At 54.3% G+C, this 25946-nt stretch overlaps 2 protein-coding genes across 23 annotated transcripts in view; both read left to right on the top strand.

Moving 5' to 3' along the window:
- The first annotated feature begins 1183 nt into the window (after positions 1–1183).
- SFRP1 (secreted frizzled related protein 1) lies at positions 1184–16291 on the top strand. The gene is made up of 3 exons (XM_084499477.1): positions 1184–1741; positions 5224–5301; positions 12837–16291. Exons 1-3 carry the CDS (start codon positions 1207–1209, stop codon positions 13157–13159), a joined length of 936 nt encoding a protein of 311 aa, XP_084355603.1. The 5' UTR covers positions 1184–1206; the 3' UTR covers positions 13160–16291.
- A 1705-nt stretch (positions 16292–17996) lies between these two features.
- ZMAT4 (zinc finger matrin-type 4) overlaps positions 17997–25946 on the top strand; it is a gene marked incomplete at its 5' end in the record, with an annotated part of 144550 nt that continues 136600 nt past the window's right edge. For 8 of the 22 annotated variants that reach the window (XM_084499342.1, XM_084499345.1, XM_084499341.1 and 5 more), the window contains one exon: positions 18697–18812. Of the gene's footprint in view, positions 18191–18453; positions 18552–18696; positions 18813–25946 lie in introns of those variants that run through there. The other 14 variants (XM_084499343.1, XM_084499351.1, XM_084499344.1 and 11 more) reach the window with 10 other exon arrangements.

Below are 25946 nucleotides of genomic sequence, written 5' to 3'. Positions count from 1 at the left end.
CACCTTATGGCGAAGATTTCTCCTGTTTACGGCTGAATTCTCCACTTCGTTAGCAGTGCTAACTGGCTGCTCGCTTCTGCTGGGCCTCAGGTGAAAGTGGCTCTTTCACGCTCCCCAGCTGCAGAGCCGTGTCCGTTTACCTCTCAATGAGGTGTAGTTCCTGCAGTAAATAGCACAAGCTGTCGGAGCAAAAGGCGGCGGCAGCAGAGCTTTGTGCGGGTCCAGCGGAGGGAGCTCCCGGAGCTCGCTCAGCCGCGGGCCTCGGCACAAGGGCTGCTCGACGGCCACATCCCGTGCACGCAGGGGCTGAGACGGCTCCTCCCGCCCGGCTGCAGCCGAGGGGCCCGGCTCTGCCCGCGGGCAGCAGCGGCACCGGGGGTGCCTGAGGCGTGCGGCGGCCGCGCAGCTTCAGCTCCCGGCAGGACGGAGCCGCCCGGCCGCAGCGTTCCGCAGCTCGCTCGGCTGCACGTTCCGCAGTCGGGGCTGGAATTCGTCCCCGGGGACGTGAGGTCTGCGCGGCCCGCTCCAGGTTCTCAGCAACGTCTGCGACCCGGAAAAGCTGCTGGGAAGCCGAGGGGCCTCCCCGAGCCGCTCCGGGGCGCCCCGGAGGCAGCGGGACCCGGCTGCAGCAGCCCCCGGCTCTCACGGGCTCCGGATGCCCGCGGGGGAAGCCGGGGCTACCGGGCGCGCTCACGGGGCCGAGCCCGCGGGACCCTCCCGGTGCCTCCGCCCTCCCCGAGTCCCTTCCGACGGCCTCCCGTGCCGCAGGTGCGCGGGGCAGCCCGGGGCCGGGCCGGGCCGGGCGCGTCCCCGCGGAGCAGCCCCGGGCCGGGAGCGCCCGTCGGGGCCGCGGGGCTGCGCTGCCGGAGCGCGGCGCCGTCGGGGCCCGGCCGGGGCGGGGCGGAGAGGGGCGGGGCCGTGGCCGGGCCGGGCCGCGATTGGCTCCCGGGGCCGCTGATTGACAGCGGCGGGCGAGCGCGCGGCGGGCGGCAGCGCCCTGATTGGCTGCTGGGGGCGCACAAACCCGCGGCGCGGCGCGGCGGGGCCAGAGCGGGGCCGGGAGCGGCGGCGGGCGGTGGACGGGGGGGGGCCGCGGGCACCGGGAGGGGGCTCGGGCGGGGAGGGGTCCCCGGGCGAGGCGGGGGGCTCGGGGCTTGGCGCTTGGCGGGCGGTGCCGTCGGGGCCGTCGGCGGGCAGGGCGCAGCCATGGGCAGGGTGCGGGGCGGCTGCGGGCCGGCCGTGCGGGCGCTGCTGTCCGTGGCCGCCGGGCTGCTGGCGTGCGGCGAGGGCAGCGAGTACGACTACGTGAGCTACCAGTCCGACCTGGGGCCCTACCCGGGCGGGCGCTTCTACACCAAGCCCCACCAGTGCGTGGCCATCCCGGCCGACCTGCGGCTGTGCCACAGCGTGGGCTACGACAAGATGGTGCTGCCCAACCTGCTGGACCACGAGACCATGGCCGAGGTGAAGCACCAGGCGAGCAGCTGGGTGCCGCTGCTGAACAAGAACTGCCACATGGGCACCCAGGTCTTCCTCTGCTCCCTCTTTGCCCCCGTCTGCCTGGACCGGCCGGTGTACCCGTGCCGCTGGCTGTGTGAGGCCGTGCGCGACTCCTGCGAGCCCGTCATGCAGTTCTTTGGCTTCTTCTGGCCAGAGATGCTCAAGTGCGACCAGTTTCCCCAGGACGATGTCTGCATTGCCATGACAGCTCCCAACGCCACTGAGGTCTCCAGGCCCAAAGGTAAGGCATGACCGGAGCTGGAGCCCTTCTTCTGGTGTTTTTTTTTCTGAGCTGGTGGGGCAGGCGTCAGCCTAGGATTGGCTGCGTGGGACCAGGTAGGGTCCTGTGCTGGGCAAGGCTCGCCTGGGGGCTGCTTCTTGGGAGCAGCTCTCCCTGGCTGCCTCGAAGTGCTCTGTGAGCTGGCTGCTCCCAGCTGCTGTCTGCAGCGTCCCGAGGAGGGCAGGATGCACTGCTGGCTTCTCACCTCCCTCTCAGAGCAGAAATCCAAGTGCAGGTGGAGCTGGGGGGGGACATGGTGGGTGCACGGCTGATCTGATCCCTGTGCAGGCATTGGGACCAGGCTCTGAGCCTGCCCTCCGCGTGCACATCGCCTTGGGAAGAGCTTCTCCTCCCTGCTGGGCTCCCATCGGGGCCACTCCTTAGCAGCAGCAGGGTGTCTGCTGGCACCTGGCAGAAAACGCCTGGTGGGAGTAGATGGTGGCAGTGCTCCTGGCAGGGACGCCCTGCTTCCAAGGAGACCTGGGGCTCGGCAATCTCGGTGGAGGATGAACATGGTGGAAAGCCAGCCCTGCCTTCTTGGGGGGGGGGGGCTGTATGGTGGAGAGGGGGCTGCGGGCAAGAGGTTTATCAGGAAGCAATTGGAGCAAGTGGGTGTGTTTCGTGTTTACTTTGATCACACTCAGCAAGTCTGTTTGTGCCAGACTGGCTTGTTTACAGTCAATTGCAATGAGTCTCACTTGTTGCTGAAAACTTCTAAAATAAATAAATATCCTGGCGTAGCTTAGGCAGTCTGCATTAGAGCACCTCGTAAAACTGACGAGAAAGGTGATTGCAGAGAGAGAAGACAGAGGTAGGTGGGGAGCGATGGCTTGGAGCTGGGGCTGGGGCCAGGGCCAGTGCTCGCTGCAGGCAGGGCAGCACGCAGGGGACAGCCAAGCCCCCCGTTGCACCCGGGGCGGGTGGGGGCCAGGCCAGGGGCAAGGTTTGGCTCCTGATCTCCAGGACCCAGCCTGCTCCTGCATGGAGCAAGCAGCCACGTAGCCGTGCTGCCTTCCATACCGTGGCTCACGCTGACTGATGCGACTGCTGGACAAAGCTCTTTGTTTTCAGGGAAGGCTCCGAGGTTGCTGTCCTGTATGAACCCAGACCCTTGGTCCAGACCGCTGTCACGTCCTGTGAGCAGGTCCGAAGGTTGCTTTTGTTCCCCAGGGACCTGCAGCCAAGCGTGCTGCTGGGCAGCTGGACCGGAGCTGCTGCCTGGGGGCTGCTATGCCCCAGCCCACAAGGGGCTAGTCTGCAGCTCGAGGACGTAACAGCCTGAGATGTTTTCTAGGTGAGCAGCATCTGCTGGGCTTTTCCCCTCGTGTAGTTCAACAACTTACTGCTTGCTGAACTCTCAGAGCCGCCTTGGCAGCAGCACCAGGGTGGCACAGTATTGCTTTCTTTTGGTGCTGCGAACGTGTCTGGCAGCGTGGTGTTCAGGCAGCACTGAAGCGACTTCTTCCAAGCGGTATCAGCTCAGGTTTGAGGCCTTTGTGCGTTTTCTTCTGCTCCTGCCAGGGGTGCAGAGGACTCATTCTGCACAGGCTCTAGGGGATATTAACAACATGTGCTTCGAGTGAACTGGAAACCGGAGCTGGGGTGGGTGTCGCAAGAAAGCGTCGCAGCCCCTCCGGTAAACACGCTGTCTGCTGTGCGGGTTCACAGACTTGTGTCCCATGCACTTCAAAATGAGCAATTTGTTTGCAAGGATGTTTACAGAAAGCAAGTCTTTAAAATTCTTGTGCAAGTGCGGACTCTCCAGAACATTCAGCGGAAGAATTTATGCAGCCATTTTCGTGTCCTCTTGGCTGCCTGCAAACATTTCAAGAGAAACTGCTGCCTTGGTGTGGCTCAGAGCCCCTCGTGCCTGTCCTGCTGGCTGGCGCACTGCTCTGGGAAGGGACCAGCACAGTGGCTAGAAACGCTTCTGAGGTGAGGTGCTCTCCGGTAATAATGGTCTGGACCTTCTGCCCATGGGTCTGTGAGGTTTTGGGCTGTCAGTGCTGACACAGCTGAGGCACCTTGCGGCTGTGGCATGGCCCTCCCTGGCCTGCAGCCTTCTGTCAGTGCAAACTCTGAGCCCTCGTAGGTTTTGGGTGCTGTTGATTTAAAGAAGGTCAGAGCCCAGCAGTGTCCCCCCTCTTCTCTGAGCATTAATAAGAACGAGCCCTTTCAGTATTTTTCTCCATTAACACCTTAAAATTGGAATTTGTTTCTGCCTCTCAAATAGCTGACCTGCTGAATTCCTTTCTCCTTAAGCATAAGGCGGTAAAGCCTGCAGGCCCACAGGATGCATCAGGGGAGTTGCAGATTAATATAGCATTACACATTCCTTCTCCTGCCCCTGGAGTAAGCCGGCTCTAAAGCCAGGCATTAGAAAACGGTCAGCAGGGAGAAAACAGGCTGGAAACAAGCAAACGTTGTGCCTTGAGTAAAGCTGTCAGACACAGACGATGGGCCCTGACCGAGCCGTCGCAGGTCAGGAGGTGGGGTCTGAACTCCGGCCCTGGGGTGCTTGCGGGGTGCACGACCCAAGGAATTAGCACTTGCCAAGAGCAGAGCGGGTGGCGGGAGGGGAAGAACAATGCAGGGAAATCAAACGTCTTGCCCGAGGTCCCGTGGGGCTTCTGTGACAGGGAGGCTGCGGTCCCCGTGGGGTGCCTGGCTGCAGGGCTGGGGGGGCAGCGCTCCGCTGCACGCAGGGACCGGCAGATATTGCGCTGCAGCGCGGCTCCTGAGCACAACTCCCGTGTGTGGGAAGGAGCCCTTCGTTCTGCTGGACCGAGAACATAAGCAGCACCTCCCAGCTCAATAAATTCATCCGTCAGTAGCACAAATCCACGTCTGTGCTGCCGGGTGGTCTCTGCTCAGGCGGGAGGCAGGGACCTGGAAGCGGATTTTTATTCTCTGGGAGAGCTGAGCTTTCCTCCCAGGATGGGTCCCGGCGAAGAGAGGGTGGCTGTGCTTGGGATCGTACTGGAGGGGGACGGTGCACCTGAGAACTGTGTGTGTCCCTCTCCAAGCTGTCCCTGCTCTGGGAAGGAGCAGGAGGGAGGTGAGGCCCTTGCCGTGCCCGGGTGTCTGGCAGGGCCCCTGAGCTGTGTCTGTCCTGAGCTCCAGCCTGGCTCTGGAGCAGCTGCCAGCCTGGGATGCCCCATGCAGTGTGAGCCATCCTCGTTCCTGGTCCTCCTCCTGCTGTGCCCTGGGCACCGCGTGCCAGCTCGGCACGCTGCAGGGAGGCAGCATCAGCAGGCAGCTCGCCATGCCCCACGGCGAGTGGTTGCCCCCGGCTGGGAGCCTGGCCCTGGAAGCCCCTCTCCTGCCTGGTCCTGCAGTGCTGGGACCTGGCACCCCAGGGCACATGTTGTCTGCACATGTCAGCCCAGCCCTCTGGTGCTTCCTGAGCTTGCTCCTCATCACCTCTTCTCTCCTCTTACCAGGAACGACCGTGTGTCCCCCGTGCGACAACGAGATGAAGTCGGAAGCCATCATTGAGCACCTGTGTGCCAGCGAGTTTGGTAAGGAAAGCGTTCCTGCTGCTTCTCCTTGCTGGCAGGGCTCTGGAGTGTGGAAAGGAGGTGCTTGGGACCCTGGCACGAGAGTGTCCTGCTCCCATCCTGCTCCCTTTGGGCCGGCCGCGGCAGTGCCCAGGGCAGCAGGCAGGGTGCACGTTGTGCCTGGAGGGCACTGCCCCCCTACCCCCTGAGCAGGAACCTGGGCACCAGCAGGGTGCCACAGCTGCTCCGTTTTCCCTGCCCACCCTGAGAGTGCCTGTGGGCAGTTGCAGTCCTTGCCCGGAGGCGACTGAGCCTCTAGATGTCAGTGTCGGCGCGCGGTGAGGGGGACATGGCCAGGGCTGGGTCCTGCTGGTGCAGCCCGGTGGGGGTGGCAGGCGCTGGGGTCCTGGTCACGGCGTGGTGCCTGCACTCGGCATCACCCCCGGCCTTGGTGCTGCAGCACAGCCGGCAGCTCTCTAGGGAGGTGCACCCAGATGTCTTTCCTGCCCTGCTTCTTTGGAGCCCTGGGCTTCTTTTAGCAAAGTTACGCTCTGCTTGTCAAGTCCAGGTGTAAAAACCAAGAGCAAGCCTTCGTCTTGCTAAGGCTGAGCAGTGAGGGAGAGAATACAGGGCTACTTCACAGCTGAGTCCTAAATCCATTATGGCTTGTGGATCACAGGTAAACAGAACTCTATTTAAAAAAAAAAAAAAAAAAAAAAAAAAGAAAAAACACAACAACGAAAAGTATTGCAGGGAAAAATAGCTTTTTCAGATCAAGCCCAGAATTAACTGGTTTTGACATCCTTGCTGGTGTATGTAGCTTTCCTGGAAAGTTATTAAAGGCATATTGAACAAGGTGTGCATTCCTCGGGGATTAGCGCTTGAATGTGCCCTGTGCCAGAGCATGCTATGCAAACCCAAACCTGCTCTGCATGCTGGTGTATTACCCTTTCTGCTGGAAATGAATTCTCAACTCTCCTGCAGATTTGGTATGCCAAATGCCCTAAGTTCAGTGCAGACTTCTTGTAACAGGGAAAAGCATCGACAGGAGCAGCCGTGTAATGGTTTCTCAGGAATGTGCGTGAATCCAGTGCTGCAGCCTGGCTGATGTGGGAAGCACCCGGCTGGCCCTGGGCACTGCCCCCAGCAGCTCTGCTGCTTTTCTGCTCCCCATCCCCTCGCCTCCAGGGGCAAGCGACCAACAGGACAGGTACCAAGTACCTGGGAGGGCCAGGGGAGGTCTTCCACTCCCAAGCCTTCATCTTTGGCCGTGTTTGCTGTTTGCTCTGTAATTTGCCCTCCTGCAGACAGAAGGGTGCTGGGTGGGAGCGGTGTGGGTCGTGCCGTGTCCTGGAGCCACAGCGGTGTCCTGCTGTGTGCTTGCCATCAGCCTCTGCTGTTACACATCCCGCACTGCAGGGCAGCTGCACGACCGGCAGGAGAGGCCAAACCAGATGTATTTGTGGGCTCGGTAGAGGGGCTTCAGACACTGACTTGCCCGCAGAGTAGGCTGGTTCTGGAGAAGTTCTGTGGTGACAATGCGGAGGGTGGAAATATTTCTTGGCAGGCGCTCCCTGGGTAGGGCTGCGGCGAGTGGCCAGATAGAGTTGCTGAGCAGCAGCGACACCGACTGCCGTGCGCACCCCCAGCTAATCCAAAACTGCTGCAAAGGCTTTCACAGAAAGCCTCCTCCTGCTGCGGTTGAGGTGGCAGGGATGGGTCCCCCCGCCGGGGGAAGGAGCGGGGGCAGCTCCAGGGCTGGTGCAATGCCAGGCACTGCTACTGCATCAGCACACCTGCCTGCCCCCCAGAGCAGCGTGTTTTCCAAGCGTTGTTTAAAGCTGTTTGTTTCCTCTGCTGAAGCAGAGTCTTTTTCAAGCCATTGCAAGTAATTTGGGATTGTTCTTTGTTCTGTGTACCACCATGACTCCAACATATAGCTTTAGTTCTTAAACACATTGGAGCTCTTGCTGATGCCAAGGTTGCTTCTATTCCTTCTCCTTCCCATTGCTGCTTTCTTTAATCTCTTTTTTTTTTTTCTTGTGAAGACACGATGACTTTCCTACAGTAGAAAAACCCAAATACAACTGAGCAGGACGCAACTAGTGTCTGCTGCGTGTGAAGCATGATCCTTTCTTCACAATGGAAAGCTGGTTGCATCTTGGATGTCCTTTTGTTCCCCTGATCCTCCCCTGTCACCAGAACAAATAGCAGTGGAAAAGTTCATTTGCATGGATTTTCAGTGATGTAGGTTTCATGCAGCTGCACTGGTATTTTCTTCCTTCTGTTGCTGTGTTTTTCCTCCCCAGCCAGGAGAATTCCTGGGTGCATCTAAAGCTGTTTCCAGCCTGTAGCGACCTGGGAATCTGGTGTGCAGGAAGAGATGCAGAGGTGCAGTGCAAGTCTTCCCTCTGCTCCAAGGGAAGATAGGGCAGGGCACTCCTGGGGATGTCCCAGCCTGTGGAGAGCAGCTGGCAGAGGATGAATTGGCTTCAGGAAGTTTTCTCAAAGCACAGTGCGTGGTTCTTAGATCTCTGTTTAGTCTTCAGGGGTTACTGTCACAGGGGCAATTTCTCAAGGGGAGCTGTTTATCTGGCACTAAAATAAACTCCCAGCCATTCAGACTGAGATTTCTCATGCACATCCACCAAGGTAAACACTGGCAACTGACAGGTTACAGATCCTCATCAAAGCCAGACACATACAATAAATGTTTAAACTAACGTGTGCTGCAAGGGGCAGCTGTTTGGTGGGTCCTGCTCGCCAGCTCTTCCTTGCCTATCTCCACGATGATGTTACTGCAGGCTTCCCGTACGTCCCAGCGCCTTGTGAGGTGTGGGGTGCTTTGCCCACGGCTGGAGGCAGCTGTGCAACAGCCCCGGGCACGATGTCGCTCGTGAGGACCACGGAGGAGGAGCGCTGGCCCCAGCTGTGAACATGGGAGGGGAAAGGGCAGGAGAGGGGGCCCAGGCAAGGTGCTGGTGCTGGCAGGGCTGCCGGCCTTGTGGGTGAGCAGGACTCTGGGTTTGGATCTGTCCAAGTGGTGCTGAACGTGGCTTCTTGACGCTGCTTTGAGGGCAGCCCCCTTGTGCGACAGCTTGGTGGTTCCTCTGCAAGTGGGCACGGCTGTGGGGCCGGCTGCGTCCCGCCTGCTGGTGGAGGCGCCCAGAGGTTGGTGTCTCCTTTCTTTCTTTCCTTCAGCAGCATCCAGCAGCTGCCTCCTCTCTTCTTGGCAGCATCGGCAGAGCCCCTTCAGGAGAGGTCCTGGAGAGATCCTGGAGCACCTCTGGCTAAGTGTGGCTGCTGCCCTGCAGCTGGGGCTGGCAGCGGGGCTGTGGGACCAGCCTGGGGCACAGAGCGGTGCTGCGGGGGCTGGCAGGCACGCTCGGGTTAACTGCAGCTCAGGTTTTGGTGCAGCTCTGGTGTGCCAGGGACACACGAGGGAGGCGTGATGAAGTGCGAGTGCCCTCTGGTGCCCCCCGCACCTCCCGGGGCTGCAGCCAGGATTTGTTTCTTACTCCTCGTGCAGGCTGGGCTGGCCACACGCTCTCCTGGAGTTCATTCCACTCTCTGTTTCTCTTGCTGATTTTATTTATTGTTTCTGCCCTTTCTCTGGGGTCTGAGGGGATCCTGCTGAACGGGCTCTTGCTGCACTGGAGACTGCAGTACAATCAATACATGCTGTTTATTTTTTCCCTTGACTGACAGTTCCTTGCCTGCAGCCTTCTCCTGTTACAGCCCTAATGTGTCTTCTGGCAGGTTTCCTTCTTCTGAGTGATTTCTAAAGGAAGGAGCAACGAGGCTGAAGGAACAGCAGAGCTTTCCGTTCTCTCACGTTCCTTTCCCTGCCCCTGAGGGTGCTGCAGCGGGGCCCCTGCCCGCAGTGGGGATGGAGTCCCCGGCTCCTGCATGCTGCCGAAGGGGGGCTGGAGGGACCGGGGCGAGGGTGCGGGCATTACCGTGCAGCTGTACAGGTGGGAGCTCACTCAGCAGGGCTGTACGGGGCGGGGGGACGTGGTCTTCCCAGCTTCTGGGAAGACGCTTAGGTGCACTCTGCTGCAGCGGTGCCTGCCCTGTGTGTGCGTTGCAGGGTGCCCCGTGCTGCCCCTGCCTCAAGCACGGCGGTGCCCACGACTCTCACCTGGTGAGTGAGCAGGAGTGATGCGGGAGAGGCTTTGCTTTTGTGCCGTGTGTGGTGCTGAGCCCTTGTGGAGGGTAGGAGGGTGCTCTGCTCCCAGGGGCGCTGGCAGTGCTCCCAGTCTGTCTGGGAGGTTGGGTTTCCTTTTTCCTCTGTGTGCGTGGGACTGGGAAGCCGGAGCTGCAGAGGTATTGATGCGAGTGTTTCAAGTGATGCAGTGCAGGTTGTACTTTCAGGCTGGACCGCAACCAGCTCCGTGGAGCCTTTGCTCTCCTTGGAGCTCTTGCTGCCACAAGTGATTCTGCTCCGAGTGAACAAACACTTCCATATATCCTGCTTCGTTTTAGTAGACATAAAGAAGACATTTTTATATCCTCAGTGCTCCCCTCTCTCTGCGTTAGAGATAGCAGAGCTATGCTGCAGTCTGATAGGAGCTGTTTGTAGCTGGGGCCAAATTCCTGGTGTGCTTCAAAGGGGTGAGCGTTACACAGGCAAGGGTCTCGCCCCATGCCTGGGGAGCCGTGGCCAGCCGTGGGGCGCTGCCCTGCGCCCTCTCCCTGTTGCATCCCCTCCCAGGGCACTTGGGCAGCAGCGTAACCCCGGGGGGATGCATGGGGCGCTGGGGGAAAGGGTTCTGCCCTCCTCTGTGGCACAGGGTCTCAGGTTTTCCAGATGGAGAGGACAGCCCCAGTGATGTGCTTTTATGCTTTGGCATGGCTCGGCTCTGGGCTGGAAGGAGCAGCATCAGCCCCAGAGCTGCTGCGGGAGCCAGGCATTTGGCACTGCTGGTCCTGGCTGGCAGCGAGTGCCTGGGCAGGGACCACAGCCTCTTGGCACTAGGGCTGAGTGAGGGCATGCCTGGGTTTAGCACCCCGGGAGGACTTGTGCTGTTGTCAACACAACGTGGCTGATGGCTGATGAGTCCCAAATTAGATCCTGAAATCTGCCTTTGTTGTGTTTTGTGTGCTCCCTCCCAGTCCGAATAACGCTTTCACTGCTGTTCTCCGGGAGGAGACCTTGGGGTGGGTGGCTGGACGCTGGTTCTCCCTGGTGCTCTGCCTCCACGCCTCGCCTGTGAGCAGATGTGCCAGCAGCTCCCCAGGAGGGTGTTTCAGGACCAGATGCAGTGCCAAAACAAAACCTCTCCGTGCACCCTGCAGGAATGGGCCACGGCCCTGCGGTGTGCTTGCTGCTGGAGCAGAGGGGATGGAGAGTCCCCAGGGTGGGTGCTGCAGCTGGCCGCTGCTGCTGCTGGGGTGGACGCAGAGAAAGGCGCTTGTCTGCTGTCACATCTCTGGGGGCTGCTGGGTTTGATGACAAAGATTTGCTGGTGGTTGGAGAGTGTAGGGGAGGTGGGCTTGTGGCTGAGGCATTGATGAGCCTTCAGACCCCGTGGCTTTGGATCCTCCCTGGGGGGCAGCACCCACCCTGGGTGCTGCCTTTCTGGTGCGTGTGGAAGGCACAGGAGCTGTGTGCCCATCCAGCTGCCTGTGAAACCTGCCCCTTGTGCCCAGGAGCCTCAGATCTTGGCTCTGAGTGCTGTTCTGCAGGAGTGAGGCTTGGATACATTTTTTTTAGTTCCCATCTGGATTTATGGTTCACCTGGGCAGCTCCCATGCTCCCCGAAAGTGCAGTGCTGGCTTGCAGAGACAACTGCTGCTGTGCAAGGCAGGGAGCTGTGAGCTCCCAGGGCACAGGATTTCCAGACCTTCTGTCTTCTGTAGACTACAATGCTTGGAGCAGAACAACACCTCTGCTGGTTGCCAGCTTGTTTTCTTCCTCTAGCGACAAGGTTCTAAACTTGCAGCAATCACAGCAAAGCAATTTGCAAACAAGCCACTTTGGAAAAAGTCTCTAATTATGGGTATTACACTGCTGGAAACTGCTGTGCTCAGAGCAAGAGTTCAAAGCCAGAACTGATAAAGAAACTGAGGCTCATTTGGAGGAATGTTGTTGTCGCTACCCAAGTAATGTCATGGAGCTTAGAGTTGCATGTAAACTACTTGCTCTATTTTCCAGATTCATTGCAAATTAACCTGGTTCAGTGTCTTTAGCTCCTTTAAAGCTTGCATCTCTTTAGCTCCTCCGACATCCTGAATTTGAAAAACAGATGGAATTACAGTTTCACTTAGGTTTCCAGTCCCAGATTACTTTCCTGTACAGTAACAGTAGAACACAACGGGGCTCTTGGCAAGCAGTAGACCTTTTTAGCACATGGGCAGATAAATACCATTATTCCTTTTGCCAGTGCAGTGGCTGGGAGCGTGAGGGTAATACGCAGGCTCTGCTGCGCTCTCGGGATTGTCATCGCGCTGTGCTGTTGCCATTTGTGTCTGGAACGGTGAACAGAGCTGCCGTCCAGAGGCAACGTGTATTTATTACTACAAGATCCAGCAGAGCAGGACTTCAAGGAACAGTGCTGCGGGGGATTCCTCTCCCTGCCAGAACCCAGGGTTTTTGCAGTGCTGCCTGCTACACACACATCTGAGAATCAAATGGAAAGGGACAGCAGACAATTAATCACCTATCCAGGCGCTATTTATCTGCAACTCTGAAGTAAACTCCCAAATGATGGAAATATGTTAGTAATTTTTGGCCATATGTGCTTTTCTCCCAAAATGAGGCAGAGCCAAATGGCACAGAAGTGATACTTTAATGTACAACACATTTTCATCATTTTTCCCATGCATGCTAAATTCCTCTTCATGGTCAGGACAAGGGAACATTTTATTATTATTTTAATTTGGGTTGTGATTAACTCAGGAAAATGCTGAACCCCAAGAAGAAGATATTTTCTATGGGAGTCGTATGGGATTTCCCCCCTTTGCTGGGGAAGGTGCCTGCGCTGCTGGCTTCCCCATCGGGCACGGGTTCTTTCAAGGGGCTTTGCTGCTCTCACGCAGACACGGTCGGTGCTTGGGAACTTGTTTTGTGGGCGCCCGAGGCCAGGAGTGACTGTACACAAATGTTTGAGGAGCTAGGCTGACCTTTTAAATGGCCCCTGTAAGAGTCTCTCCGTGTACTGAAACAGGGAAATCATGTTCTTACTCAGCCAATGTTTTGCTAGCAAAGTTTGTGTTGCTTCCCTGAAGGAGTTTCCCTTCCACATACAAAGTGCCTGGCACGTTTTGTGCTGGGGGGTGGGAAGCAGAGGCCGATGTCTTACGCTGGTGCCCTGCCAGGAAGGCACAGCTCTGCCTCGGGCGCTGTGGGGTTTGCACTGCGGCCCTGTGGGCAGGCCGGGGTCTGGGCGTCACGAGGAAGGTTTTGCTTGTGCTGTCCTGGCACCCACTGTCCCTGGGGCACCTTCCCGGCAGCACAGTGACACGGGTGGGTGGGTAGCAAGTGCTCTGTGAGTGAAGGCTGCTCAGGACTTTTCTGTTTTCCCCTTCTCCCGGCTCCCGGGTTTGTTTTTCAGCTCTTAAGATGACCATAAAGGAAGTGAAGAAGGAGAACGGGGACAAGATGATCATCCCACGGAAGAGAAAGGCGCTGAAGCTGGGGCCCATCAGGAAGAAGAACCTGAAGAAGCTGGTGCTGTTCCTGAAGAACGGCGCCGACTGCCCCTGCCATCAGCTGGACAACTTCGGCCACTACTTCCTGATCATGGGCCGCCAGGTGAAGACCCAGTACCTGCTGACGGCCATCTACAAGTGGGACAAGAAGAACAAGGAGTTCAAGAAGTTCATGAAGAAGATGAAGTCACCAGACTGCCCGACGTTCCCATCCGTCTTCAAGTGATGAAGCGGGCGGTGGGAGAGCTGCTGGCCCACGCCCCAGGCATGGCGGTCCCAGCCTCGCTCCCTCTGCCGCGGGCACGCAGGGGCCGAGCCCCTCCTGTTCCTCCTCGCCCTTCTCAGAGCTTCCTCCCCAGGCCCCAGCCCTCCCGCATACCCCCACTGGCATTCTCCTGGCTGCAAGAGCCTGCCAGCGTGATGAGCAAGCACCGAGCAGTCTCTGAGGTCACGGACTATTTGCATCTGCAATAGCCAAAGGCCCATTGCTGCAAGGATATGTAAATGCCTTTAAATAGCAGCTGTCAGGTAAAGAGGGCAGGCACAGGGGTGCGAAGTTGTCAATCGCATGATTGCAGAAAAGACACTTATGACCACTTCCCTCCTGTGTTCATGGCTGCGGGAGCGCCCTGTGTTAATTCCTGCTTGAACCAGAGCCAGCCTGTTAGAAAAACATCCCATCCTGATGATAAAGGTTAATAAACGAGTGATGGGGAATCTGCCACAACCTGGGATAAAGCCTCCTAATAGCTAATTGCCCTCCCTGTAAAACAAACAAACAAACAAACAACATTCTGGTCTAAATTTGTTTGGGCTGGGCCTGAGCCCTGGCATCCTCGCGGTGCCTTGGTTGGCTGGATGGGAGAGGTCCTCGCCCTTGTGCCTCCCGGTGCCAGCCCCCCAAGGCAGAGCCCCGTACCCGGCCGGCCTCGTCCCTGTGGAGGTGTGTGCTGCTTGGTGGTCGGCCCCACTGCTGGCAGAGCCTGCGGCCAGCCCCTCCGGTTTGTGTCACTTGCTCACTTTACCGATGATGTTTTTACGGTGTCTTCGGGCTGCCAGCCAAATATCGGGTTGCAGAAGGGCAAGGATCGGTCCCCATGGAGCACCGCAGGAAATGCATCATCTCCGCGTTTCCCTGCCTGCAGTCACCGTGGGACCTATCGGTGTCTGGACTTCAGTCCATTTGATGTGTGACAACTTGGCTTTATAGAATTCTGTTTTTTTTTTCTTGTTTTTTTTTTTTCCCCTTTAATCAAAATGTCATGTTAGCACGAGGTCAAGTCATTTATGAAAGACAAAGACTATTGCATCCAAATGATTACATTTATCGACCAAGCTGAAATTCATTATTCCACTAATTGGACAAGTTCTCTTTCCCATAGACCCATATTGTTCCACGTTAATTATACCATCCTGCTTCCATTCATTATTTTCATCAATCGTGATTGCTCTAAGAGAATGAATATCTTGCAGTTTGAGATAATCCTGTTGCATTACAGTTAAGTGAAATAACAAAAACTCATTTCTGAGGTTTAAACCAACCCTGCTCAAAGCTGGCAAATTAATTATTTTCTAGCTTGGGAGTGCCGTTTATTCCCTTTATGGGGTTTGAGATGTGGATTTTACTGTAGATAAATTCCATGAATAAGCCAAGCACCCAGATGAAGATGTTTCAAAACTACCAGAGAGCTGGAGTTAGGATGTGAACTCTATAGAAAATCCCACAAAGTTGTCTTAGACCACCGTGTGTAGTAGTGTTATTTCTTTGATGCCAAGTTAATCGTTGTAGATAACGTACCTTATCAGTGAATTAAAACACAAAACACTCTAAGCTTTAGAACCACAGATTGATGAGGCGACCTGATGGGGAATGCGGACAAACGAAGCCTTGTCAGAAGGAGGCTGTGGGCTGCAATTGGGACCCTCCGAGCTGCTGGCACGGTTCTCTCGGTGCACCCATGGCACCAGCCGGTTTCTTCCCACAGCCGAGTGGCAGCACAGGAGGGGAATTGATTCTGCATCAGAGAGAGACGCTTAAAGGTTTAGTTGGGCTGGGATCTTCAGGCTCTCACCAGGCTGCTCATATGGGTCCTGATGGCCACTTCTAGAAAAGTGGGCTTTGATTTAGTGTTTTAAAAATATGTATTTCAGCAGGAAATGCTGAATAAAAGGGAAAACCAGTTCATGTGTGTTTAGAGCCACTGCTTGATTTCCACCAGTAGCCCTTGAGCCTGAACTTGAGCCTGGCTTCAGAGGTGGCTCAAACAACCAGGGCAGCACTGGGTTCCCTCGTGCCAGCACACAGCGTGCAGCGACGCACATGAGTTTCTTAGTGCTGCTGGTGCCTTGTTTTTCCTCAAGCAGTTGGGAAGACCTGGTAATAAGAGTACCCAGGAGAGGTGCCTTTTTCTCTTTGCAGCTGCTTTGTTCGTCATCTCCCGGACTTGGTCAGAGCTGCCTGGGAGCTCCCTTCCCACTGGTGGCTGTGCCATTGCTGCGTCGGAGGGCAAGGGGCAGCAGCGATCCTCCTGGCTGCATCCAGGACTGAAGAAGTCCCGTTTCTCCAAGTCACTTGGGGGAAAAAGAAATTATCACTGCAATTACAGGCTTAAAGCATACTATAATTGTATGTTACTGGTTGCTCTGTCAGTTTAAACAGCCCTCTGATCCTGTATGTTTGTCCTCGAGAAACAGATCAGAGCAGCTGAGCAGATTCACACGTCGTATTTCAGACACGGTATTTTGGATGTTTCCATGTACCTGGACAGGAATTGTACCATTCTCTTGCCTAACTGCTCTGTGATCTGTCAGCAGTTCCTGCGTGGATCTAGCTGGCAGGTGGACTATGCATCGCTCTCTTCCCTTTGTACTCTCTTTGTATATGGAGGTTTTGATAAAAATAACAGAACTAAAAGAATTATGTTTGATGTAACATCATGTTTTAGTCAGTTAAGGTATCTTTATATTTTGTTTTAATGTAATTTTAGATAGTTAATTTAGAAAAGTGTGGCAGATTGGAGGGGATGCCTTTTCTGTTTGGAAGTTTTGAGAAAGAAAAAATGTAAAAGATGAGTGAAAATCAGCACTGTAGAGAGCCACCTTCTCGCAGCACTGAACAAGCGTAAGGCTTTTCACTGCTGTAGCTGGTGGGATGCTAGTGTTCACAGTACATTATTTTAGCAGCTGTTTTTGATGTTATGACTTACATTTATTTTCAAGCCTAATATCGGTTCTGTATTTTTATGCTTTTTCTTCCATGTATCAATGTTCACTTAACTAAAATTGCTGAATTAATGAATTACAATGTGATCCCCCCCTCCACCCCTTTTTATAAAGAGATGTTGTTTTCTATCCTGCATTGGTGCTGTCAGAGGTGGCTGCAGAGTGGCTGATGCGATGGGATGCTTGGGGTGGCCGTGCTAGACCCCAGGTCCTGCAGGGGTGCACGTGCTGCATGCTTACAGCAACGATGTTCTGGGCTTAATGCACCCGCGTTTGTCTTTGTAAAGCAGGTGGTAAGATCAAGACAGTTGGTCCCAGTAACGGAAGTACCTATGCGAGAATTTTGGCATGTTCTCTCGCATTCATTCTGTTGGTGTTTATAGTACAATATGATTCACACTTTTGGCCATTCAGCCTATCTCATTACTGTCCAGTTCTCTTTAACTTCATGTCAGTGAGAAGTAATGTGGCTTCACTGTGTCCCAAGCTCCAACTTCAGATTATTGAAGGAACAGTGCCAGAGCTTTTCCATAATAAAATGTTGGGGCAAGAGCTGGTGGCCAGCTAGCTAACACAATGCCATAAACCCAGCGGTGGTGGAAGGTGCCTGCCAGTACCCTCCCCATCCGCAGACAACCGGCAACACTGCCTGAGCCCCCACTGCCCTGAGCCCAAAACAGCATCCTGCTGGTAGCTGGTGTTTTTATATAACAGCAACTTGTAAAACAAGGGGAGGGGAAGAGGTTTCCCACAGGCCAAGCCTCACGCTCCCCAGTGATGCGTCCTTGCCATAGGAGCCCAGAGTGGGAAATTTTGCCTCGCGGTGCCGCCTGTGTGGTCTCCAGAGAGGTTTGGGAGTGTGAGAGCCGTGTGGGGTGAGTTGTGCCGGGCAAGGGGCAAGGCTGCAGGATGCAGGATTGTGGTGTGGCATGGCTCTGCCCCTCCTGCTGCACCAGGAGCTGTCGGCAGAGCACCCAGGCAGGGAGGGAGGCGGACGGGTGATGGGGCTGCGGAGCCGGAGCAGCTGGTGGCACGTGCATGAGGACAGCGGGTGCCAGCAGCTCCTGTGCTTCTGGGAGGCACTGACAAGCTGCGGGCACGGCCAGAGTCTGCAGGACATGGCGTGGGAGCCAAGCTGCTGTACAAAGTCCTGTGAACTCACCCAAGAGAAGGCCTCAGGGCCGGATCCCTGCCTGGGGACCGGTGGAGAGCCCTGCGTGGCATCGGTGCCCGCAGCACAAAGTGGTGAGAGCTGCAGCTGGGAGCACCAGGGGCTGCTACGTGCTCAGCAGAGCTCCACACTGCTTTAAGGCCTTTGCATGCCTCATTCACCTCCGAGGTGTGAGGGGAGCAGCCCAAGCTACACGTCAAAATGGGAAGTGGGGAAGTACTCAAGAGATAATTGTGATGGAGAGCATAGAAGTGCACAGGCCCTGTTAAAGAGCGCTGATATGCGAGTGTTTCAGAGCAGGCATGGGCACAGGAGCAGCGCAAGAAGACCGTGGTGCCTATGGGAATCTTGCATGAACACAATGCCTATTACAGCAGAGCATTGCTTGCTTTTCTCACGGTATATTTTGACAAAGAAATCTGTACTTGATTGTTTTGCTTTATTTTAAACTTGTGGTTGATATAAACACATTATAGCTTCTGTTTTCTTTCTTCTGTGATTGGAGCAAGAAGGCCTCTCAATAAAATATGTTTTTTTTTTTTTTTTTTTTTTTTTTTTTTTCATTCTCTCAAAGTTGTTTTCATTATTGCCTTTTCCATATCAGCTGCGTTACTCATTCCATGTGGTGCTGACATCTGAGGGCCTCAGCGCATTGTCTTTGTGTGAGACAGCATATCTCCACTGCTGCCTGGCAAGGAACGATGCAAAAGCTTAAACCATAGATTCACAGTGTCGGAGACAGAAAAGTCTGTGGTCAGACCACTGCTGCTGGGCAGTACTTCAGCAGCACAGCTGTTCCCCACTAAATGTCCGTGTTACACACCAGCTACCTGAAGCTCACACCAATGCATCATTTTGATCAAGGTAATCACCCACCCATCATCTGAGAACCAACCAGCTGGTGTGAAGGCATTAAAGCCTGGGCTGGGGGGCAGGTGCATGGGAGAGGTTTGGTAGCTTGGGGGAAATGGGAGCTCTGAGCCTATGCTGCTTCTGGCCAGAGACCACCCCCAGTGGCAGTGTGATGTGACTGTGAGAGCAGATAAGGCCAGCAGCTCTGCCCTGCTGTCTTCCTCATGGTTCAGACTTGGTGTCTGGGGTAGCTGGGTGGGTGAAGCCAGGATTAAGGCTGAGCTGTCTTCTCCATGATTTCCTGTTGCTGGGGTTTCACTGTGGCTTTTTTTCTGGAATTATGGATTAAAGCACAAACATCAAATTTGCAGAGGTGCGGGAAGGTAGTCTGTGTGTTTATCAAAAATTTACAAGCAGTTCTTTTACTAGCCTGTGTGTTTATCAAAAACTTACAAGCAGTTCTTTTACTAGCTTCTGGTAACATTTGATTAGAAAAGAAAACTCTTAATTCCTGGAGTATTTTTTTTCTCATGTAGAAAGTCAGACTCGTAGCTGACTGTTGCATGTGTGTGTTTGCTCTCCTCGTAGCTGTTTTGCTCTCCCTGAAGAGAAGGTTACTGAGACTTGAAATGTGGTAAGTGTAAACTGTGGGGAAAAGATGTGTGAAATGAGAGTTCTGCTTGTGCAGGTTTGTGTGGAGGAGCAAACAAACACTCATTAATATAGGAAAGCATGAAAGAACGCTTAAATCAGAAGTTGGGTATCTGCCGACTTAGTGGTCCCTGGGAGCAGAAAGACTGGTATTTGTGCAGCTTGAGGATGTGTGTTATGCTAGAATTGGTTCAAATACTGATTGCTATCGTGAGTTCTATTTATGTTACAGCGATCAAGTAAATCTCAGTCTGAGACGCGCCTCTTTTTGCTGGGAGACAGCGTCCCTTTCTGCCTGCCTGGGGACCGTGGGGTGCCTGAGGAGGGGAATGTGCTGCCCATGGGGTGTTGTGCTGTGCCTGTATTATCTCCAGTCAGATGTATCAGCCTTTTGCTTTACAAGGCTCTGCTCTGTATAACAAATAGGGGCTGAATTTCAGGTCTATTTTGTGTACCCCCTGTCTGTGAATGCTTTCAGTGGTGTTAGGACTGGGCAGAACATGCTGTGTGCTGAATGCTGGTGGTGGAAAGAAATGCCTCAAGTTAGGGCAGAACTTCAGATCTTTGCTGATCCCTGAAAGCACTTCATTTTAGGCTCCCATTGTCCACTTGGAGATGAATCTCTCTATTCAAGAGGCTGAGAACGAGACTTGGTGATGGTTGGGTCTTGCACAGCAGTGCATCTATCATGCCTGTGTTGTCCCCCATAAAAAACTGCTTCAAACTTGTTTGAGGGTTGCAGCAACTAACCTGGGAGGACAAGGGTGCTCAGGCTTGCTAACAGCCTGCTCAGGGCTTGTCTAAAGTATGAATCTTGCATAAAGTTAAATATCATCCTCTTGTGACTCAATTTATCCTCCCAATAATGTTTATCTTATTTGCTCTAGCATTCTTTCTGTTGAGTATTGCCTGTTAATTGAGTTTCTGGCCTTTAGTTTGTAGTTAAGTTTTAAACAAATACCGTTTTTTCTTATGCTATACAAAAGTCATCATCTATCCCACAATTAATTTTTATGTCACTGGCAGTCTGTGTTCTGCTTTGACCCCTGCTGGGGAATGCGTGGCTGGAAAGAGCAGCTGAGCAATTAGGGAGGATTTCTTCTCCAGGAGAAGAGCAGATACCAGCCTGGTGTGTCTGATGTGGAGCTCTATTAATATTGCGCAGGACAGGGAGGTGATGTGCCCCAGCTGCTCTGGCAGCCTGGTGACAGTGTCTGGAAGGGAAAAGGCTTTCTGTGTTTACCTGGTCCTAGTGCAGTGCTGCTGCCCTCCAGGCAGCGTTTAACAGCAGTTGCCATCAAAGCCCTCCTCTGTTTTGGTGGTGCTCAGCCCTTGCTAGGACATGTGCTGATGCAGCCTGAAGTTGCAAAATGCCAACTGTCTCTCTTCATGCTTCTGACTGAGGATCTGATGTCCTACAGGAGTGGTAGAGAGCTGTGTAGGTTTTTTTCACAGTTGGGAAGGATGTTTATGCTCCAACCTCGTAAAGCAAAGGGTGTCTCGCTTCATGTGGCCACGCAAAGCATAGCCTGAGAGAGATGTTCAGAGCACAAACAGGGAGCTTGTAATGTCCTGAGATGATGAACAGAACAGGAAGTGGGAGAGAAATGGCTCCTTTCCTTTCAGACACTTTTGTGGAAAAAAGATCCATCAAGGATAAATGAATAGCAAGCTCCCAGCTCTGTCTGAGTGAGCCTTGAGCCATGGGAGGGCATGCAGACGTGGGAAGTGCTGCTCTGCTCACCCTGCTCCTGCCTCCTGCCTGAGCAGCTGCACTTGCATGGGCATCACTTGTCCCCGAGGAGCTGGGAGCTTGCTGCCCTGCAGACACATTGTGCGTGGGCAGGGAAGGGTTTGTGGGTTATGAGTGCATCCATGGGCAGCATCAGAAACACCCTTTCCTCCTGCCCCAGTAATGTTACAGGGAAAACACTGCATGGTGTTTCCGTGGCTGCTGCTTTCTCAGTGAGCTGTGCTGGATGACCCTTAGGAAGGATGCACACGCACGTAATTAAAGCCAATCTCCACCCCAAGGCCAGAGCTGTGTTTGGAAACCATTATTCCCTGATGCACAGTCTCTTTTTTCCATTCCAGCTGAGCAATGCCCAGCCAAGCCTTGTACATGCTGCAACTGCCCTGCTGCACAGAAATCCTCTATTAGTTGAAGTAGGGGAAAAAGTCTTCCAGGATCTTTTGCAAGTGCCTTAGAAGTCTGTTTTGCAAGGGCTCAGGCTTCTTATTTCCCAGCTGAATCCACCTGAGCCCCTGATCATGCTCCCCCTTTGATAGTCCAGAGATGATCAATCCGCATTTGAATGCCCCTCTCAGGAGGGGAGCAGGGGATCTGGCTGCCTCCTCCACTCACTTGAGACCTCTCGCCCTGTGCATGGGGCCCAGGGGCTCTGCAGCGTGCAGCTTCCCCGAGCAGAGCCACACAGGGCGAGCTGCAGGTTGACCTGTCAGGGTGGCCGACTGTGCTGCGGAAGCCTCCCAGCCTTTGGAAAATGAGAGCTTTGTTCCAAGACCTTCCCGGCGGAGGCTGGAATCTCCTCTGGACCGGCCGCCTGCCACAAGAATGCTGTCTCCGTCGCTGGCGTGGGGTCTGCTGCGCCCCTGGCTCTGGGGCACAGGAGGTGCCAGCGACCGCCAGAGCCCGCAGGAGGCCTGGCCCTGTCTCCTTGCGGCGCATTGGCGTGATGGATCTGTCTGCTGCTGCCAGCGCGGGGCATCAGCACTCGGCTGCACAGTGGGTGCTGCTTGCAGCCTGCCAAGATCCAGAGAGCCGCAAGCAATCAGCAAACAGTCCCGCTTTTCTGCAGAAATGTGCACAGCCTGGAAATTTGCTGGTGTCGGGAACATTTTTCCTTCAGAGACAAACAGGAGATGGTTGCCAAGTCATTGCTCTGGCAAGGAGACGGAGGAAAACCAGGATGTGGCTGGAAGGAGCCATACCTAATGGCAGCCAGCATGGGCTGGGGCTTCTGGCTGTCACAGGACCCGGCTCTCTGCTCCCACCTATACATGCAGGGAGCCACTTGGTTTGAGACCCTCTGTGGTTGCACTGCATGCATCAGACCCAGTTTACAGAAGAGAGATCTGCTGGGAGCAACAGAAAGCAGCATGCGATGGCTGTGAGTCACGTCGCACAAAGTGACCGCGGTGTGCTCTGCCCTGCTCTGGGGTGTGCCTGGGGAGGACGCTCTGGCTTGCCTGTCCCAGCTGCACCCATGAATCTCACCCTAGGGTGTGCAACTGCCTGTTTTTGTGTGTAGAAGCCAAGTGGCCCTACCACAAAGTGCTTCCTAAATGGTAGCCTGTGCTCTGGCTGTCCCTGCTGCTGGCAGGGTTCCTGCCAAGGTGGTGTCCCTCATGGGGTTGCTGTCAGCGACAGCCCTGTCCTGCACTGTCCTGCACTGTGCAGCACTGAAATTCTTTCCTCTAGGCTCTTGTCCACGCTAATCCAAGTTTATGGGTCCTAATGGCCAGAATGGGATGTTCTGAGACCTCAGTCCATGTGCCAGACAGCTGCCACAGAACAGCTACTGGTGGGCCATTATTGCCTCAGCGAGGAGTGTTTCATGAGTAAGAAGAAAGGAAGATAACAAAAACAGATATGTTGACAGAGGTTTTCTGGGTGCTTGTGCCCTTGTTTGGGTTCCCCTTGCTGGTCCTATACCACTGCCAGGAATCCTAAATGTGAAGGTACATTGGTATAGTCACTAAAATTGTTCTGTTTAGTTCAGCTTGGGGAGCGTTTTACTGTTTGCAACCTATGCCTTTGAGCTTCACTATCTGTCTGAACTTCACCAAACTCTTGAGTTGTTACTGTGGTTGAGAGATTAATTTGCTAGAAGGGGTGGTGCTGTGTATTAATAAATCATAGCCCCAGCAGGATTGTGGAGAGCAAGTCTCCACTGTTTCTTGAAAAGAAATAGAGAGATTGGGGCATTTGTCTTTGGCAGGCAGGCAAGCACGTGCATAGGCTCTCACGTACAGTGCTCATAACTACATTAGACTACACAAAGAATGAACTACAATTCCTTTAGCCAAAGAAAATGGTGCCTTTAAACCAGCTGTCCTCCAGGGTGGTGATCACACGCAGCCCAGATGGTCTCCTTAGTTGTTGCACAGCAGGGGTAGATCATGGACTTGGAGAAGACTGAGCTTATTTGTGGAAGGTCCAGGGTAATTTAGTATGTGGCCATGTGTGATTCAAAGTGGGCTTAAATCAGGGAGTAACAGTTAATCTCAAGCCCTGTTTCTGAGGGTAAAACTGACTGAGATGAATGCTAGGCTTTTTTGGTTTTGAGGGTCATTAATTTTGGCAATGGTGTCTAATATGATGCACATCAGGAAGGACACATCTGCAGACCCAGGTTTGATTTTAAGTCAAAGCCATGGGTTTATTTGCTGGGCAAGAAGCTCCATACCAAATAAAATCCCATTACTTCGGGTTTCCCAAGCTGCTGCTGGGAAACTCTGTGGGTAGCACTAAGGGGGTGCTCGCACTCCTGGGAGATGTTGGGATGTGGAAGCTGAACCCTCACAGGAGCCGTGAAGGGGTGTAGTGCGGCAGGGTGGGGGGCAGCGCTGCCGGAGCAGCACAGGGCGTGCGTGGTGCTGAGGGTTGTGCTGGCCCCACCACCCTGGGACATGGGCTCAGCTGAGCACCTGTGGGGTTGGGACCTTCTCAGCATCTTGTGGTGTGGGGCTGGGGCTGTGGGACTGCTGCCAGCCCGGGTCTGAGAGAAGCTTGTGGTGATGGTGGGCAGCCAAGATGGCATGTGTAAGGTTTAATGTTAAATGGTCTCAATAAAATGTTAATACTAGGCTAAATGTTTATAAAAGTGTCTCCCCCTGAGTTAATACCTGCCAGAGAGCTGAGGCATAATTATGGGTGATACTACTTTAATTATTAAACATTGTGCTGCCCAGCTGAATTACTGTAGCCCCTAACCGCCTTCTCCAGAGTGTTTACAATTTCTTCACCATTTCATATTCTTCCCTCTCACTCACCCTAAATGTTTATTTAATAATCCTGAAAGACCTTTTAAGCTTCCTGGGTTTAATGTTTGCTAAACACCCTGTCACTTCCACTTCTATTGATAATTCCCGGGCTGCTGTGGAGCAGCCGGGACTCTGCTTGGCCCGAGGGCCTCTGCTGCAGGCTGGGGGCAGGCTCTGGCCCTGCTGCCTCCACCCTGGGGCCGGAGCCCCCTGCTCCTTGCTGGGAGCAGGGCTAATGGGGGGCAGAGGGGGGCTGGAAGCAGCCACACCAGCCCTGGGTCAGCAGCTCGGAGCTGCCTTGCCGGGCTTAGCGGGAGGGAGAAGAGGTGAAGGTCCTGGGATGGCCACCAGGCAGCACAGACACGGGTGGGCAGCCTCGTACGGGCTGTGTGAGAAGCGCCAGCATATGGGGCTGCCGGCTGGATAACCTCGCCCTGGCAGCGCATTACCTCAGTCTCTAAACTCTCTTTGGGCTCCGGCAGGATTGGTTTCAGCAAATTCATTTTCCTTCACAAAAGCTTTTGGTTACTTTGGGATTATGGACTGTTAGAGTTCATTGTTTTCCCGAGCTGCCTTGTTTTGCTGTACTGTTTAGACGCCTGGTCTGTAGGAACTTAATCTCCCTTCTCCTCCAGCGGTTCTGTTCTGTGAAAATCTGTTCTCTGCTCTGGTGCAAATTGTTGATGGGAGATAGCAGTGGGTCTTTCTGCTTCTATTTAACGTGTCAGCAGAGAAAGACATCTGCTTGCAATTACGTGTAGAGCCTTGCTGAAGGATTGGCGTGGTAGATTTTAAAAGATAATAGGAAATCTTTATCAATTCATAATTCCTTATGTCATACAAAGGAACATATTTCATTTAAAATATTCATCTTTTTTATTTTATTTGTACAAAATTAAAGGATAAATCATGAGATTGATATCAAGGGAAAATGCTGTGTGCTCTGTGAAGAGCCAGCCTGTGTTTCCCCCACAAAAGCCCTGCAGAGCTGGAGAGAGCAGACCTGGGGTGCGGGAGCTCTGTGATGGCCTGCCGAGGCGCCTTTAGAAATGTTTTGCTGCTTACAAGCACAGCTTTACAGCACGCTCAAACATGAAGACTATCCCCAACACAGTGCTCAGAGCACCGCAATCTCCTAAAAGAGGTGAATGGCTGCAGGAGAGCTGCAGGGGTTCAGTACCTCTCTCAAGCCAGCGAGCAGCCCCTGCCTGCATAGCCCGAGTGGCACGGGACCAAGGTGGTGCCTCCTTGCCTTTCCTGGCCCCACAGCTGGTGCTGGTGGCAGGGACGGACAGATGGATGGACAGATACCTGGGGCAGCTGTGGGGAACATGCCTGGGGAGCAGAGATTGGGCCTGGGAATGCAGAGTGGGCATCCTGCATCCAGCAGCGCTGCGTGAGGCTTGCACTGGCCTCTTCCATCCTCCCATGGTGTGGTGGGAGCCACCGCTGGGGTGCAGTGAGGGGCTGCTCCCCCTGGGCCCCCAGGGCTGCTCCTGGCCGGCTGTGAGCCGCCTGGCAGAGCGCTGTCAGCGCAGCTATTCTTGGCCTTCCTTGGCTGACTTGTTAGCCCTCTGGGAGTCTGCTGTAATCTCCTCTGTGATTAAGGGTCTCCGAGCATGTTCAACACCATTAAAGAAACAAGAAAATAATAATAATGATCTGTGCTCAGGAATGCTCCTGAGTGGAATCAGAAATACGTTCACTGCCTTCTGGCTAAGAAAGCTACTCATGCTTCAGCTCTAGCAGATTAGCAAGAGCTGAATCCCCTGGCTCGGAGAGCTTTCTGTGCTTTCCTCTTCATGCAGTACCACCACCTATTCCCCACAGTGTGCTCCTCTGCTTGGACGTGGATTCTCATCTTTGGGGAGAGGTGTGGGATGTGTGGGACCACGGGAGGCAGCAGCTCCTCTCTGTGAGAGTGGGAAAGAGACAAATGCCAGGAGATACCATGAGGTCCAGGTCCTGGCAGCTGGTCTCCTTGCTGAAGTGCAAATGCTCTCCTGTTCCCAGTGCATTCAGACAACAAACATGGGGCTGCCCCTGGGCCAGCTTTTGAAGAGTCTAATTCTTTGGACATAATGGAAAACTCTGAGGCAGCAGGCAAAAG

This window comes from Aythya ferina (genome assembly GCF_964211825.1).
Source record: "Aythya ferina genome assembly, chromosome: 27".
Classification (NCBI taxonomy): Eukaryota; Metazoa; Chordata; class Aves; order Anseriformes; family Anatidae; genus Aythya; species Aythya ferina.
The sequence above is the reverse complement of the archived record's forward strand: the minus strand, read 5'-3'. Positions and strand labels throughout refer to the sequence as shown.

What these genes read in the sequence shown, in the direction of transcription:
- SFRP1 (XM_084499477.1), top strand. Translation starts at nt 1,207, where the DNA reads ATGGGCAGGGTGCGGGGCGGCTGCGGGCCGGCCGTGCGGGCGCTGCTG. An exon ending in TGAGGTCTCCAGGCCCAAAG is followed by an intron (nt 1,742 to 5,223) that starts GTAAGGCATGAC and finishes TCCTCTTACCAG; the next exon opens with GAACGACCGTGTGTCCCCCG. An exon ending in CCTGTGTGCCAGCGAGTTTG is followed by an intron (nt 5,302 to 12,836) that starts GTAAGGAAAGCG and finishes TTTGTTTTTCAG; the next exon opens with CTCTTAAGATGACCATAAAG.